At 46.5% G+C, this 18295-nt stretch overlaps 1 protein-coding gene across 3 annotated transcripts in view; it reads right to left on the reverse strand.

Moving 5' to 3' along the window:
• GFOD1 (glucose-fructose oxidoreductase domain containing 1) overlaps nucleotides 1-10186 on the reverse strand; it is a 127590-nt gene extending 117404 nt beyond the window's left edge. Inside the window, exon 1 of one of the 3 annotated variants that reach the window (XM_025382258.1) lies at nucleotides 9154-10186. In XM_025382258.1, coding sequence (XP_025238043.1) covers nucleotides 9154-9406 — 253 coding nt within the window. In that variant the 5' untranslated portion in view covers nucleotides 9407-10186. Of the gene's footprint in view, nucleotides 1-8528; nucleotides 8702-9153 lie in introns of those variants that run through there. The other 2 variants (XM_025382260.1, XM_025382261.1) reach the window with 2 other exon arrangements.
• Nucleotides 10187-18295: the final 8109 nt, after the last annotated feature.

Raw genomic sequence — 18295 nt, forward strand, 5'->3', positions numbered from 1 at the left:
ATATGATAGTATTAGCTGTGTGTTATTGGTAAGAAAACTGAGGCTCAGGAAGGATGGGTATGACTCCCAAAGTCACACAGTAGTAACCCGTCAACCTTTCCTTTCATTGATGAGTGTTATGAAGCACAACATCTTATATAATGATGCTCTTTACTGGGCTATGATTGCCCTGAATCAAATATATAATTAAGTGCCTGTATATTTCATTCTTGGTGAAACCTTAAAACATGCTATTGACTTCCACTTTTTGTTGTTCTTCTTCTTCCCCAGTTTAAGGTATCAAAATGAAGATATCAAAATGGCTTCTTCATTTAGCTTCTTCTCACTCCAATGGAAACTTCTGCAGAATTGCACATTATCAAAGCCAGATATCATCAACAAAATAATCGTTCAACTGCACCTAATTTCAGTTAGATGAAATGAAATTGGTGAGGCTTGACTTCTCCTAACGATAAATAGAGTAATTTCTTTCATTTACGTAATGCCCAAGGGCTTCCTCGGCTCTACAACAAATTGATAGACCAAAAATCATTTCACTCAGTGCTCAGGGGCAGGAACCCAAAGAGAAATAGGCAATCACCTTTTTCACACAGTGTGGAGACAGGAATAGATCCAGAAGAGATCTCAAGCAAGAACTGGAAATGCAGGGTTTGCTAGGATGTCAGAATGGCTGCTGTCAAGTACATTGTGAGCATTATCTGCAGCCTTATTTCTACTGGTGTGGCAATGCTGGCTTGCAAAGTCCTCTCTCAACCCCATTTCCTCTTCACTCCCTCACCTCTGTTTCTAGCAGCCCTCCTCAACATGAAGCAACTGCTGACACCATGAAGAAGGACAGAAAAGGGCCAATTGCTCCAGGTCCTCAGCTGATGATGCCAAACAAGTTGTGACAAGATCAGTGTGCAGCAAGATCAAAGCTCAAGGAAAACCTATGGCCTTACTCACCATCCCAAAGGAGCCTTGCACTCCCATGGAGAAGTTTCACCAAGAAGTCTGCACTGCTGTCTCCAAATACAGGGATCATGAAAACAGATGTCATCACATTCCACACAAGGCAACAGGCATTTCAGCACAGTTCCCCTGACAGGTTAATTACTCACAGCAGGGGATGTCTTCTGTTCCCAAAGGCAGAGAGCTATCTCATCTCTAGTGTCTGACTCTTCCAGCATCCACACTGCCTGAGGGCTGGATAGAAATTCTGAATCTCAGGTCCCACCCAGGAATCTGTTTTTTATTTTATTTTGAGACAGGTTCTTACTCTGTCACCCAGACTGGAGTGTAGTGGTATGATCTCGGCTCACTGCAGCCTTGACCTCCAGGCCTCAAGTGATCCTCCCACCTCAGTCTCCCAAGTAGTTGGGACTACAGGCATGCACCATCATGCCTGGCTAGAGACAGGATCTCACTATGTTGCCCAGGCTGATCTCGAGAGCTCAAGCAATCCTCCTGCCCTGGTCTCCCGAAGTGCTGGGATTATAGGCGTAAGCCACTGTGCCTGACCTGGAATCTGGTTTTTGATAAGATCCCCAGGTGATGCAACCACATCTGAAAGTTTGAGAGGCATTCAGCTACTGCATACAGGAGGATAAGAATACTATGTGTTAGCTGGAATCCATCATTCTTAGCAAACTATCACAAGAACAGAAAACCAAACACCGCATGTTCTCACTCATAGGTGGGAACTGAACAATGAGATCACTTGGACTCGGGAAGGGGAACATCACACACCGGGGCCTATCATGGGGAGGGGGGCGGGGGGAGGGATTGCATTGGGAGTTATACCTGATGTAAATGACGAGTTGATGGGTGCAGCACACCAACAAGGCACAAGTATACATATGTAACAAACCTGCACGTTATGCACATGTACCCTACAACTTACAGTATAATAATAATAAATTTTAAAAAAATAAAAAAAATAAAAAATAAAAAAAAAAAGAATACTATGTGTTAATTGACACATTCTATTTAGAACCTTTTGCCTTCTGCCAGGCATACATGTATTCAATGAAAATGTATTCATTTGTCATTCAATAAATATTTATAGTGTGTCTTCTAGGTGACTAAGTGTCTGGCACTGTCTAAGGGAGATAAGGGTACCCTGATGAACCAAGCAGACAAGGGTCCTACCTTCCAATAATGCACATTCTAGCTGGGGAAACAAACAGCAAGCAAGAAAACAACCAAGCAAATGAAAGAGATCATCACACACCGTGAAGAGTGTTACCAGGAAGAGAAAGAGGATGACAGAGGCAGGACTGAGGTTGGGGGAGAACCTTTTAATTGGGAGGGGAGGATCCAGAAAGGCCTCTTGCCCAAAGTAACATGTAAGCTGAGACCTGAAAGTGAAAATGAGCTAGCCATTCCAAAAAGTGAGGCAAGAACCTTCTGGGCAAAGGGATGAGCTGGTGCAAAGGCCAAGAGTCAGGAAAGAGATTGGCATCTGAGGAACAGAAAAGAGGCCAGGTGGCCGGAATAGAGAGAGTCCAGGAATGTGTGAAGCCATCCAAGAAGTGGAAGAGATGGACAAGGCAGGGCCATTTCAGGCCAAGAAAGTCATGGCAAGGAGCTTGGATGTTATTTCAGGTGCTATGGGAGCCACTGAAAGTGGAGAGTGACACCTTAGACACACACACACACACACGTGCACATGTGCTCACTTTCCCCATTGTACAGAGTAGACTGCATAAGAAACAAGACTGGACCCAGGCAGGTTGGCTTGGGCCTGTGCTGGCCTGGAGCCCCGCGCTGCTGGGGACACAAAGGTGAGTGAGGCTTCTTTGCCTTGTCTGTATCCTAACCATCAGGACGCTTGCTGGGAGAGGCAACAAGGAAATTGACAAAAAATACAGTGTCATTTTAGGTGCCAGTTAATGAGGCAATATCTTTGTTAAATGTAATCAGCATGTATTCTCTGACCAGCAGTTTACACATCTATCCCACAAACAGGCTGGCATGTGTGCAAAATGACATATGCTCAAGATTATTCATTACATGGTTGTATAAGCAAAAATTGGAAACAACCTGAATGTTGAGTAACAGGGAACTGCTTAAATAAACTTTGATGTATCCATACAATGAAATACTAGGTAGCCAAAAATAGGAACAATAATACTTTCACATTCAGAGTTTCATGTATTTGTGTATATGTAAAATATATGTATATATTATACATTATATAGACATATATATATGGCCTTGAATGGGAGACATAAACAACTGGTAATAACGATTGCCTCCTGTCCGAAGACAGGGACTGGGGGACATAAGGTCTTCCATGTGTACTTTATAGCATTTGAAATTTGTACCGCATGAATATATAGCCAATTCAAAATAACTAAATAAAATTTAAATGTTAAATGAATGCCTTAAAATAGGTGCTAGGCAAGATGGCGGCACACAGTGTAGAGACGACAGAAGGGTATGTAGGGTGACGGGTTTCAGGGAGAGGAAGCAGTAACACTTGGACTGAGTATTGAAGGCCAAACATGGAAGAAGACCTCAAGGGACAGGGGCGTTCCTGACAGAGACCCGGATATGTGCACCAACAGGGCCCCTTCAAGGAAGCCCCAGCAGTGTGGGGGCTCGCTGAAGCCCTTGGGTTCGGGAATGGCCACCAGGACGTGAGGCTGGGCATGTCATGCCAATCAGCTGGGGCTTTTCCTGAAACAGGAAACAATGATACGACCAGGTCTCTAGCACTCCAGCATACCTGGCAGCAGTGTGGATAGTGGCTAGAGGCAGGGTTGGGTGGGGTGGACTGGAACCTAATTCAGAAACTACGTAAGGACCTGACTTCTATGGGGAACAGACACAGAGAGTTTCAGATGGCATCAACCAGGTTTGGGAACCGATTCCAGAACTGGCATGAAAAAGGAACAAAGGACAACTCCAACAGTCTCACCTGGGCTGCCATGATCTATGGCAGAGGAACAGGTACAGCTGATGGAAGAGGAAGAAATGACTCAGGGGGAGGTAGAGTGCTGGGTTCAAATCTCTAGCCAGGAGCAATGTGACTCAGGTCTCTGAATCTCAGTTGCTTCATTTGTGAAATGGAGTTAATATCTATCTTAGAGGATTATTTTAGTCATGAAATGAAATGCTTTATACGCAGCACTTATCATGCTGCCTGGCACACAGTATGTACTTAATAAGAGGCAGCCTTGGACAGTGTAGACACTTGGTAGAAATGTCTCTGTAACAGAGGAATGCCTCATTCACTAAGGTAGGGATTTCGAGGAAATTTTTAAAAATTAAAGGAGGATGATCAAGTGGGCTTCATCCAGGGGATGCAAGGTTGGTTCAACATATGCAAATCAATAAACGTAATCCAGCATATAAAGAGAACCAAAGACAAAAACCACATGATTATCTCAATAGATGCAGAAAAAGCCTTTGACGAAATTCAACAGCCCTTCATGCTAAAATCTCTCAATAAATTCGGTATTGATGGAACGTATCTCCAAATAATAAGAGCTATTTATGACAAACCCACAGCCAATATCATACTGAAAGGGCAAAAACTGGAAGCATTCCCTTTGAAAAGTGGCACAAGACAGGGATGCCCTCTCTCACCACTCCTATTCAACATAGTGTTGGAAGTTCTGGCTAGGGCAATCAGGCAAGAGAAAGAAATAAAGGGTATTCACTTAGGAAAAGAAGAAGTCAAATTGTCCCTCTTTGCAGATGACATGATTGTATATTCAGAAAACCCCATCGTCTCAGCCCAAAATCTCCTTAAGCTGATAAGCAACTTCAGCAAAGTCTCAGGATATAAAATTAACATGCAAAAATTCTTATACAGCAGTAACAGACAAACAGAGAGCGAAATCATGAATGAAATTCCATTCACAATTGCTTCAAAGAGAATAAAATACTTAGGAATCCAACTTACAAGGGATATAAAGGACCTCTTCAAGGAGAACTACAAACCACTGCTCAGTGAAATAAAAGAGGACACAAACAAATGGAAGAACATACCATGCTCATGGATAGGAAGAATCAATATTGTGAAAATGGCCATACTGCCCAAGGTAATTTATAGATTCAATGCCATCCCCATCAAGCTACCAATGACTTTCTTCACAGAATTGGAAAAAACTGCTTTAAAGTTCATATGGAACCAAAAAAGAGCCCGCATTGCCAAGACAATCCTAAGTCAAAAGAACAAAGCTGGAGGCATCACGCTACCTGACTTCAAACTACACTGCAAGGCTACAGTAACCAAAACAGCATGGTACTGGTACCAAAACAGAGATATAGACCAATGGAACAGAACAGAGCCCTCAGAAATAACACCATACATCTACAGCCATCTGATCTTTGACAAACCTGAGAAAAACAAGAAATGGGGAAAGGATTCCCTATTTAATAAATGGTGGTGGGAAAATTGGCTAGCCATAAGTAGAAAGCTGAAACTGGATCCTTTCCCTACTCCTTATACGAAAATTAATTCAAGATGGATTAGAGACTTAAATGTTAGACCTAATACCACAAAAACCCTAGAAGAAAACCTAGGTAATACCATTCAGGACATACGCATGGGCAAGGACTTCATGTCTAAAACACCAAAAGCAATGGCAACAAAAGCCAAAATTGACAAATGGGATCTAATTAAACTAAAGAGCTTCTGCACAGCAAAAGAAACTACCATCAGAGTGAACAGGCAACCTACAGAATGGGAGAAAAATTTTGCAATCTACTCATCTGACAAAGGGCTAATATCCAGAACCTACAAAGAACTCAAGCAAATGTACAAGACAAAAACAACCCCATCAAAAAGTGGGCAAAGGATATGAACAGACATTTCTCAAAAGAAGACATTCATACAGCCAACAGACACATGAAAAAATGCTCGTCATCACTGGCCATCAGAGAAATGCAAATCAAAACAACAATGAGATACCATCTCACACCAATTAGAATGGCAATCATTAAAAAGTCAGGAAACAACAGGTGCTGGAGAGGATGTGGAGAAATAGGAACACTTTTACACTGTTGGTGGGATTGTAAACTAGTTCAACCATTGTGGAAAACAGTATGGCCATTCCTCAAGGACCTAGAACTAGAAATACCATATGACCCAGCCATCCCATTACTGGGTATATACCCAAAGGATTATAAATCATGCTGCTATAAAGACACATGCATACCTATGTTTATTGCAGCACTATTCACAATAGCAAAGACTTGGAATCAACCCAAATGTCCATCAGTGACAGACTGCATTAAGAAAATATGGCACACATACACCATGGAATACTATGCAGCCATAAAAAAGGATGAGTTTGTGTCCTTTGTAGGGACATGGATGCAGCTGGAAACCATCATTCTCAGCAAACTATCACAAGAACAGAAAACCAAACACCACATGTTCTCACTCATAGGTGGGAATTGAACAATGAGATCACCTGGACTCGGGAAGGGGAACATCACACACCGGTGCCTATTATGGGGAGGGGGGAGGGGAGAGGGATGGCATTGGGAGTTATACCTGATGTAAATGACATGGGTGCTGATGAGTTGATAGGTGCAGCACACCAACATGGCACAAGTATACATATGTTATAAACCTGCACGTTGTGCACATGTACCCCAGAACTTAAAGTATAATAATAATAATAATAATAAATTAAAGGAGGATGTGTGTGATTCAATTGATCTTAAGTTTCTATTCACTGTGGTCCCTAGACCAGCCCCTTACTTTGACAGGCCTGTGACCAGTTATCAGTGTGGATCAAGGGTCACAGACCTGTCTCCATCACTGGGCAAGCAAGCCAAAGTCCAGGACTTTGCTAAAAGGACAATTTACCAGGACAAGTCAGAGTAGCTAGTTTCAATTCCAGGCAAACACTTATATCTATACACTCCCAACAGCCAGACCAGCCTGATAACTGTTTGGGGTTTTTCACTTCCTGTGTAGTATGTGTTGAACCTTCAATAGTGACTGTAAAGCAAACGAAGACGACCACCCCACTGTGTGCACTCGCAGGGGCAGCCTGCAAAAGAAGGAGTTAAAAAAAGAAAGAAGAAAGAAGCTCAAAACCTACCCTAAAAACATGAACAAAACCCTATTCTGTCATCACCATTATTAAACTAGGTCTATTATGCCTCTTATCATTGGCTTTGAAGAGATAACAGACATGTCTTGTTAATTAAAGAAAAGTCACAGGGATATTTGAAAAATAAGAACAGAAGAAGTATCCAGAAATGTCTAATTTGTGTCACATCTCTTGAAACCAAAGCCCCCAGATACTTTCATGGCCAACTTCCCAGAGACAGCCAGAAAACAAGGTCATCCTTGTTCCCCAAATCGCCACCCTCCTGCTCTAGGTTTGCTCTGTGGGTCTGTACCCAGGACAGGAACCACCATCTCTATGGTGGAGAAACGAAGTTACAACATGGTCTTTCAGATATGACCAGTCCTAAGCTCTCCAGTATACCCAGGGCTCATGAGGGACCAGTTTTGTACAAACTGCACTAATAGAATTATACCACAAGATGGTTATAAAATATTTAATATGCAAAGAGCCAATGTAAACAAGGGAGTTATCCACCCAATACACATGTTCCATCAAACAGAAAATAAATATTGGCCAGACTCAATGGCATTCAGTTCAAGGCCAAAGAAACAGGCCACAAAGGGCAGACACTTAATAAAATTAACTGACAATTAAAACTGACAATGTGAGCAGCCTCCTTAGGAATTCTATCAGATGTCGCATCTGAGTCAACAGCCAAATGGCCTGATAAAAATTCCTTTCTATGGAGAGTTTCTACATTCTGTTCAGAGCTCTTCGAAGGCAGAATTAAAACACATATATATATTTCACCCACCCTGAATCCACACCTATTTTTAAAAAATAAAACAGTCTTTCCAAGACTACATAACTTTCGGTTGGTTTCTGGATGGTCTCTGTTCCTTGGCAGTTCCTCCCTTTTAATCTGTTCTACTATTCGCTTCATCTGGTTATAAGCTTTGTTCTTGTTATAAGCTTTGTGTTTTCCTCACCAATAGAAACTTCAGCTTTCAAAGGTGAGCTGCTAATTTTCTTGGAATTGTAAGATCAAGCAAGCTTCCTGGGATTGTTTTAGGTTATATGTAAGAACTGATGATGAACAAAACATGCCCTTCTCTTTCCCCTGAGCATGGGCTGAGAGGTTGCTACTCTGTGCTCAGAGATTGTTCAGACTGCCTGGGAGTTGAGGGGAGCAGGGACCAGATGGTGAGGCACCCTGAACTCTTCTCTGGCCCCCGCGGGTCAACACTGTGCCTTCAGAAACTATTCCTGAAGGCGATTAGGGAGGGCCTTTTCTGATGCAAAGCGTCCATGCCTCTGGAGCTACTGCGCCCATCCCCGTAAAAATTTAAAATCGATTACTCCAAACTGTGGCAGAAGACATTTCCCGGAAGGCTGCAGTCAAAAGTTAAAACCCCTGGTTTTATCAAATCAGTCTTTACTAACCTATAATGCCTCTGAAAACATTCTAAATCATCACCCCCATCCAACTACTCCCATCATCCTTGCCTCCAGCGCAGACGAAATAATTCCAGCCGATGGTCACACCTCCAATGTCACGCTAAACTAACTCACAGCAGAAAGAAACAAACGACCCCAACAGGGTGCCACAGTTGCTGAAAGGCAGGTCCTCTGTCGAACCCAAGAAAACCCGAGACACGTGTGCGGCCCTTTATTCAGGCGTTTCTGGGCGCGCACTCGCGTCTCCCAGGCGCGCGCGCGCGCGCGCGCACACACACACACACACACACACACACACACACACACACGTACACGACACACACAGCTGAGGACTAACTTTCCTCTTCTTGCGGAGCACCCCATCCCCTGATATCGGCATCTGATCTTCCTAGTTCGGATCCCCGGAACACACTCCTCCTCCAGCCTGCCAGCCACACACGTGGGGAAGCGCGTCCAGGTGGTGCCAGGAGGCAGGAGGGAAGTGCAAAGGTGGGGAAGGCCCGGGACGAGGAAGGAGGGAGCTCTGAGTCGGATCTGGGATCTCAGATCCCTGGGGCAGCGTAGATGCAGGGTAAGCTTCTGGGACACGGAAAGGGAAAGGCAGCGGGGAAGGAACCCAGAGAAGGTTAAAGGGCGGGTGTGGGACGGAGGATGCAGGGTAGGGGTCGCTCACCTAGGGTTTTGACAGCGATCTGTCTGGTGAGAGGCGGCGGCAGGTTAATGCACACCAAGTCCACGTCCTGATGTAGCAGCACCTCATCAATGCGGCTAGTGTAGAAGGGGACACTCATCTCCTTGGCCAGCTCCTCCGCTTCTTCCTGCGTGCGGCCCCACAGCGCCTTCACCGCGAAGCCCTCGTCTTTTAGCAGCGGGATGATGACACGGGCCGTGAGGCTGGTGCCGAACACGCCCACCCCGGGAAGCATGGCTGCTCAGAGCCGCCTGGTTCTGCTTCTACTCGGATCTCCAGTCCAACACGCGCACACACCCACCTCCAGCTAGTCCTGCACCCGGCTCCTGCAGCCAATCTAGCCGCTGTGCGCCAGCCGCCGTGCACCGGGCAAGGCGCCCGGGTGCCCAGCGCGCACCGAGCTGCAGGCGGAGCAAGCTCGGGGCGCCTCAGTACGGTGACTGCGGCAGTGTCCGCCACGCGGGGCTTGCGTCCTTCCCGGAGTCGGCGACAGGGACCCCCCCAGGGCGCCGGAGGCTTCGAAGCCCCCTGGAGCCCCGGCTCAGGCGGCGTTCCGGCGGCGGCGGCAGCGCCAGTCCGCTGCGTGCGCCCCTCCAAGGCCGCTCCATGGCCGGCTCATCCCCGCGGCCGCGCCGCCGCAGCCCGGGACCGTCTCTCTCCCGCGTCGTTTGCGCAGCCGGCGAATCGCACACACAAACGTCTACACCCTGCCCCAGAGTCTAGGCACGGACCCGCTCCGCTGGGGAGTCTCCTTTATCCCTCGCCCTCCGCTCGGAATGAAATAATCCCGCGACCGCCAGGAGGCCGGCTAAGGATGCGGCCCGGAGCGCGCCGGACGGGGATCTCAAGCTGCAGCGCTGCAGCGGCTGCCACGACCCGGCGCCAGCCTCCTCATTTTGCTGCCATGTTCGCTCGCCTCGCGGCTCGGGCGGCCTCGGCCCCAGGCCGGCTCAGGCTCCGGGATCCCGCGGGGACGAGGGCGGAGTTGGCGAGTTTGGCTGTCAGCGGCCGGTGTTCCTGCACCGCCCTCACCGCAGCGCCGCGCGCCATTGGCCGCCGCGCGCCGCCCCCGCCCCCGCCGCCGCCAGCTCCGGGTGCGCGCTGCGCCTGGGCCCTGGGAGCCCAGCCCGGCTCCTCCCCGGCCCCGCCTCGCTCGCCTCCTGCCCCTCCGCTTCTTCCCTTTCTTTGCCCTCACCATCTTCTTCTCCTCCCTGCTTCACTCCAAACCCCGCCCCAAGCAAGCAAATAAATCTATCTAGGCAGGGCGCGCCCCAATAGGTTAGTCGCCTGTCCCTTGGAAGAGAGCAGTGGGCGCCTTGGCCTGGGGGCAGTGAGGGGACCCGGCGAGCTGCGAACAGCTGGTATTAACAACCTCGGTCCCCGGAGCGTTACCTGCGTGCTGAGCATCATACTGAAGCCTTTCCAGGCATTGTCCCTTTTAGTCCTCGCAGCAACCTAAGGTTATTGGAAACCCATTTTACCAGTGATGTAAATGAGTCCCAGTGAAGGCTAAGGGACTTGCGCAAGGTGACATATGTAAGCAACAGGCCTGCGATTGGAATCCAGGCCCCAGAGTCTGGGCATGGAACCGCAGACTTCTCCGGTCCCCTTCCAAGCTAGCCTGCTCCAATAGCGCGCCCCCGCTCCGGCCGCGCACGCACGGTTCAGCCGCCTTCTTCCCAGACAGTCCAGTCTTGGCGGGCTCCCATCTGCCTCCCACCTCCCCTGCCCCTAGGCCCGTGCCCGCCGCCGCGTAGAGGCTGTGGTCTGGGCTGCCGCAGCGGCGCAGGGGTCTCCGAGGCCGCTGCGGCGCGTGCGTCTCGTGTCTAGGTTTCGAGACGGATATGTCGCCCTGGCCAGATGCCACGCCCGCTTCTTGCTTCGGCTCCTGTTGCCATCGCCACTTCCAGCAGCCTTTACTTCTCCCAGCTTGCCCCCACCTCCACCCCCCTGCACCCTTGTCAGGCCCTCGAGGGGGGACTGAGGGGAACTGGCCAAGGCTGGCCCCGCACCTCTGGAGCCGTGGGGACTCTGCGTCTGTCTGGTTTTCCACCATATCCTTGGCATCTGGCACACTGCCTGCCTGTATGTAGTAGGCCCTCAATAAACATTTGCTAAATAAATGAATGCATATTCATCGAATGCCTGCTTCGCACTCATTTGGTGCCGGGAGCGGGGACTAAAAATTGAAAGGCACGTCTTCTAGCTGAAGGTCAGGTCATGTTCATCTCCTGTCTTCAGCACTGGGCTCAATGTAGCACATGGTCTGCCGCATCACGAGTGGAAAACGTGATACTTGCAAGCGTTTAAAACAACTTGTAACAACTGGCAGTGAGGCGGGGCGCGCGTGGAGAGAGCAGGATATCAAAAAAGCTGTGTGTGGCAATGCAGAGTGGAGGCTGACCTAGGGCATTAGAAGAAACGCACAAAGGACACGGTGCTGGGTGGCTGGCAGCAGCCTGGGGAGGACTGAGAGACAAAGGGTGTGTTGCCCTCAACACTAACAGGCTTCTTTTGAGCAGGGGTTTTGTAAGAACCAAGGCAGGAACGCCTATCTGGGCACAGGAGCAGGCAGTGGTGTCGGACCCAAGGGACTGGATACATCACAGACTTGTCACATGTCAGAGAAGGCCAGGCTCTCAGGGATCTGAGGATGTGCAGTAGTGGTCAGAGCACAGCCAGAGCCACTGGCGTTGACTTCTGGCTCTGCCATTTATTAGCTGTAGGACCATGAGCAAATCACTTCTCTGCGGCATAGTTTCATCTGTGAAATGGGTGGGTAATAATGGTACATACCACAAGGGGTTTTAGAGGATTGGATTCATTAACATTTACAAAGTCCTGAGAATAAGGCATGGTGCATAGTAAGTTCTGTATAAATGTTAAATAAATAAATATAGAGAATGGGTCTGCTACTGATGTCATTTCTTGATAAGAGAGACCCTTGTACAGTGCAGCAATATTTAGCTAATAACATGGAGTTTTGTTTGTGTTCTTTTAAAGGGAACTCTACCCCTAGCTTGAATGTGAATAAAATGGACCTTCTAAGCCTGCTGTGGTGGCTCACACCTATAATCCCACTGACTGGGGAAGCCTAACCAGGGGTATCGCTTAAGCCAGAAGTTCTAGACCAGCTTGGGCAACATAACAAGACCCCATTTCCTAAAAATTAAAAAATTCGTTGGGCATGGTGGTGTGTTATGTGTCCGTAGTCCCAGCTACTCAGGTGACTGAGGTGGGGTTGAGCCCAGGAGTTTAAGGCTGCAGTGGGCCTAACCTTGATCATGCCACTGCACTCCAGCCTCGGTGACAGAGGGAGACCTTGTCTCTAAAAAAGAAAGAAAAAAAAAGGAGAACTTCCATCTATATAACATCAAAGAAAGTGATCACATTTTATTCTCATTAAAATTTGTAAATAAACATTATTATCTCCATTTCATAGAAGGCAAAACTACGTCCTGCTGGCAAGTCCAACTTAAAGGTTTAAAACAGAACATTTCGTTTCCAACCTTACTCTCAAGCCATTCCTCCCTCAACAAATAAAATCATCAGTTTACCAGTTGGTCAAAAGCCTTGGAATCATCTGGTCTTCATATCCTTTATAGTCAACCATCAGCAAATCCTGTCTGCTCCACTTGCAGAATGCATGCAGAGTCTGCCCACCTCTCCCTGCCATGGTTGGGGAGTCCAAGTCACCATCATCACTATCAGGACCACTGTCCTTACTGGTCTCCCTGCTTCCAGTGATGCCCCTCATAGTCCATAGATCCCATAAAAGATAAGTTGAATCATCTCCCATCATGCTTGGCACCTGCCAGTGAATTCCCATCTCACTTTGAATCAACTCCAAAGGCCTCAGCATGCCTGAAAGACTATCTGGCCTAACCCATAGCGCCTTGCATCTCATAGCCTATTGCATAGCGCCCCATACCCTGCATTCCAGCACCCTGGCCTCTTTGCTATGCCCTTTACAGGCTGAGTTTGTTCTTGCCCCAGGGCCTTTGCACTTGCTGTTTCATCTGCCTGACACCTCATTCCCGCCCCCAACACACACACACACATACACACACAAATCCACGGGGCTCTCTGCTCACTTTGCTCAAGCCTCTGCTCAGACTGCCTGGCCTGATCATCTCCTCCAAAATGACCCCTCTGTCATATTTCATCCCTTTGTCAAGCTTTATTTTTCTTTATACCTCCTGTCACTGCCTCACATTATATTATATGCCTGCCTATCTGTTTATCATTCATTTGCCTTGACAGGTTCCAAACTCACTGAGATACGAAGTTTGGGTGTTTCATTCGCTTCTGAGTCCCAAACACCTAAAATTGTGCCTGGCACCTGCTAGATATTCAGTACCCATTTGTTGAATAAATGCTTGCACATTCTTCTAACAATTGTGTGCTGTTATGAGTTGATATTTATAAAGTCAGTCATCAGAACCGTGCCAAGTGCCATGTGCAAGAATGGCGCATGCAATGGAGATGCACAGTGGAGAAGGACAGAGTCCCTGCACCCACGTTGCTTATGCCTGGTAGCCCGTTGGTTGATGACATGAATTGGCCATGGCAATACAGCATAACACACCCAGAAGACTGGTCTGCATGGGTTGATTTGAGAACAGAGGAGGGTTCTGAAATCTGAATGGGAAGATTGTGAAGACATGCACTGAGAGAAGTGGGTTGGGCCCCTATTTTGAAAGATTTGCTGGAGTTAGCCAGAAGAAAGAGAGGAGAATAGTCTAGACAGAGGAGAGCTATGAACAGACTAACTCAAGGTGGAAAGGTATATGTGGAGGCCAGAACATGGTGGGGAGAATGAATAATTAGATTGGTGTTTTAGAGCCATTATTCAACCTCCAGTACGGAGGGTGTCTTGTGAGGGGCCACTAGACCCAGCCCTGCAGGGAGCCCACTACAGTGACCCCAAAGTGAGGGAAAGAGGACTAAGAAAGGTGGCAGCTATAGGAATGAAGATACCTGCACAGAGATATCATGAGATAACAAGGAGATGAAGTCTCCTGGGCCTGGCAGCTAACTGGACATGGGAGGAGAGTAAAACAATGTTGGCGTGACTTCTCAGCTTGAGGCTAGTGGAGAAGCTGGGTGTGCGCTTGTGTCCTCACTAGTTAGACAGGTCTTGCTTCATCCATCCTGGGCATGGGAGGATTACTTTGAGCATGCATCTATTCTAAAGTTCTGAGGACACAGACCTTTGCACATACAGTGCCTGTGCACATGGTCCCCACAGACAGTCTTGTTCTTCAAGTTCTTCATGTGAAACCCTCTTAAACCGTGGATCCTGAATCCCAACCTGTAACACAACCTGAGGTTTTGACATTTTAAAACAGTTCTGAAAATAAGCCTAAAATTGTCTTTCCCCTCCATCCATGATTTAGCTGCCCAGCCTCTACTATTTGCATTTATGTGAAGATTTTAGGCCCATTTGAATGTCATGAAAAATAAATGTCCAGCCTGGACAACTTAAAAACATCCTGTCTTTACAAAAACTTTTTTGAAATTAGCTAGGAATGGTGTGTGTGCTGGTAGTCCCACCTACTTGAGAGTTTCACTCATGAAACTGACTTGAGAGCCTGAGGGAGGAGAATTGCATAATCCCAGGAGTTGAAAGTTGCAGGAGCTATGATCGACTGCACTGCAGCTTGGGAGACAGAGCAAGACCCTGTCTCAAATATTAATAATAATAATAATAATAATAAATGAAATAAAATAAATGAAATAATTTTATTCCTATTTCTAAGATGATGATAAAATGGAATTTCTTCTTATACTAATTTAGTTTAATAACAATTTATAGTATTTTTCACTGTAAGAGTCATTTGTACATATTACAGACATTTTAGAAAATAAGATGAAGTCAGCCTTAATCATTCTATCCTTACATAGCCACTGTAAATAGTTTGGTTTACTTGTTTCCACAATATTGGAAATATGTTACTATTTCAATGAAATAGAAAGGTTTTGCTCTTTAGTTAGATTTATTGTTCTTTATGACACAAAGTAGAAAGAGGCTTTCTTTTTAGTTGACTGTCCGTAAATGCCCAGTGTTCTTATAAATCTTAATATCTGTGGAGTGAAATACTTTTGCTCTTTGTGGAATTATAGCTTTGCCAGGTTGAGAAACTTGAATAGTTATGACTGCTGAAGATCTTTAAGCAGGTCTATAAACAGGTCTAATATTCACAGCACTGAGATACGTTCCAGAACTAGTTTTCATTAGGAGAGTTTTAAAAGCACCCATTCATCATTATACATTCAACTCTTTGTTCTTTTTGTTTTTAATAATAGGTGCCACTTACTAAGTGTTCATTATACATGACGTGCTAGGCTAAGCACTTTTCTTTTTTCTGAGAGATGGGATCTCACTATGTTGCCCAGGCTGGTCTTGAACTCCTGGGCTCAAGTGATCCTCCCGCTGCAGTCTCGCAAAGTGCTGGGATTACAAGTGTGAGCCAACACACCAGGCCCAATTTGTATGTAAGCTAAGCACTTTACATATATTTACATTTAGCTCTTTCAGGAAGATACAATTATCCCCATTATTACTAAAGAAACTGATAGTTTTTTTTTTTTTAAGTTCAGTAATTTTCCTGAGATCATAAAGGCAAGCATTTGGACTAAATCCCTGACTTCAGAATCAGAGTATGTGACCACTGAGCATGCTGCCCTTGAACTTACATTGTGGTACAATAGGGTACCACAGCCCCTATTTTCCCCTGCAAGCACTTGGTCCCTGTAGGGAAGGGAAGCATACTTAATTCCCCTTCTGACAGGTCAACAGGCTCCCTAAGCAGGGGTTTACTAGAGCTGCCGTCCAGGTCAGGAAAAGCAACACTGTGCTTGTGGTGCTGCTCCTCGGGGACAGAGGCATGGGACAATATCGTCCACCATCATCTCTGCCTTGGACTACCACAGTAGCCTTCTATCAGGACTCACTGTCACTCTCTTGCCTTCTGCAATTCATAGGTAATCAGAGAGCTTTCAAAAGCATCACTCATGACACTGACTTGTTTACAGCCCTCCCCTGCTCGCCGCACTGCACTGACAATGCCATCTAAACCCCTCAGCATAACCCAGGTGGCTCTGTTGTCTGCACTTCTAGTGCCACCCACTCTTGGGCTGATGCCCCTTCTGCCTCAATCACACTCCCCTCCCCTTGGTTCCTCGGTCTTGCCTGGATCTTTCCTGTCTCAGGACACTTAGACTTTCTGTTTCCTCTTCTGGGAAGTGCTCTTCCCTCAGCCCTTCACTCTCCTGGAAGGAGAGGCCATTTGGGCTCAATTCACATGTTGCATCCTTCCCAGCCTATTGAGGTAGTCATTCTTCCCAAACCCCTGCTGTTGCTCTCCAACACCACCCCATTTAATTCCATTCACAGCACTTACCACAGTCTGCTTTGAGTTCACTTCCTTGGCCCCTGGCTGGAATGTAAGCCTATTGGGGCAAGGGATCAATTGGTTTATTTATTGCTATATCCCAGGGCCTAAAACAGTACTCGGTACCTCACTAATAATAAATACTTGTTAGATGAACAAATTAGCCACACAGGCATGAAAAAAATTTTTTTTTTGAGACAGAGTCTGGCTCTGTTGGCCAGGCTGGAGTGCAGTGAGTGGTGCAATCTTGGCTCACTGCAACCTCTGCCTCCCAGACTCAAGCAATTCTCCTGCCTCAGCCTCCCAAGTAGCTGAGATTACTAATTTTTGTATTTTTAGTAGAGACAAGGTTTCACCATGTTGGCCAGGCTGGTCTCGAACTCCTGACCTTCAAGTGGTCTGCCCGCCTCGGCCTCCCACAGTGCTGGGATTACAGGCGTGAGCCACCGCACCCGGCCATGAGAACATTTTCTAATGTCATGTAATAGCATGACAAAATGCTTATAGCATGATGTTGGGGTTACAAGGCCAGTCAGTATTGTATATATAATATGATCACGACCACATATTTTTGTCTTTGTGTTATGATAACATATATATAAGACAAAAGCTACCATCTTAATTATTTTAACTGTACAGTGACATTAAGTAATTCACATTCTTGTGCATACAACTATAAATTTTTAAGAATAAATAGCCTATAAAATGAAAAGTAATACACCTTTATCTACATTTCTGGTTTTTCCTTTTTTTTTCTTACAGTCACAGTAAGGAAAAGAAATCATTTAAATGTGCAAGTGAACTAACAGTTCTGGTCAGATGCTGAAGTATCTCTTTCCTCTCCCATTCTGAGTACATGAACTTGTCAAGACCTAAAAGAGTCTAGCTAGTCACTAGTCCTCTGAAATGCCAAAAATAATAGTTGACTCAACTAGGTTGTACTGCAACACGTTCCTTATCTGTGTCACCCACCAGGCCAGGAGAAGCCTAGACACTCTTTGACTTACCACCAGCCAATCCACGGCTCTTGGAGAGTGGGAATGCGCTTACGTCAATGCATAGGAGTTTAGGCATTCCAGAAGCTTCTGTGCAAAATACAGAACTTTTCTTTTTGGTGTGTGAAGCTCTCAGGTGCTTGGCCTCTTCATGCACACAACTTCTCTGGGGTAATGCTGTTCAGCGGATGTTTCTGCTGCCTCCGTCAGCCTATTAAGGTGTGTAGGGCAGATGATATAATTGCGCTATAAATAAGCAGACAGTAAGGATGGTGCCCTTTCCAGGCAGATCAATAAGCACACAGGAAAACTATTTAGCATCCCAAGTCATTAACACGCTGCTTATACACACAGACTTAGCACACCAGAAAAATAACCTTTGTAACAGTCTGGCAGAAAGTAAATACTGGCCGGGCGCGGTGGCTCAAGCCTGTAATCCCAGCACTTTGGGAGGCCGAGACGGGCGGATCACGAGGTCAGGAGATCGAGACCATCCTGGCTAACACGGTGAAACCCCCTCTCTACTAAAAAATACAAAAAACTAGCCGAGCGAGGTGGCGGGCGCCTGTAGTCCCAGCTACTCGGGAGGCTGAGGCAGGAGAATGGCGTAAACCCGGGAGGTGGAGCTTGCAGTGAGCTGAGATCCGGCCACTGCACTCCAGCCTGGGTGACAAAGAGAGACTCCGTCTAAAAAAAAAAAAAAAAAGAAAAGAAAAGTAAATACTATTCAAA

Source organism: Theropithecus gelada, chromosome 4, assembly GCF_003255815.1.
Source record: "Theropithecus gelada isolate Dixy chromosome 4, Tgel_1.0, whole genome shotgun sequence".
NCBI classification, from domain to species: domain Eukaryota; kingdom Metazoa; phylum Chordata; class Mammalia; order Primates; family Cercopithecidae; genus Theropithecus; species Theropithecus gelada.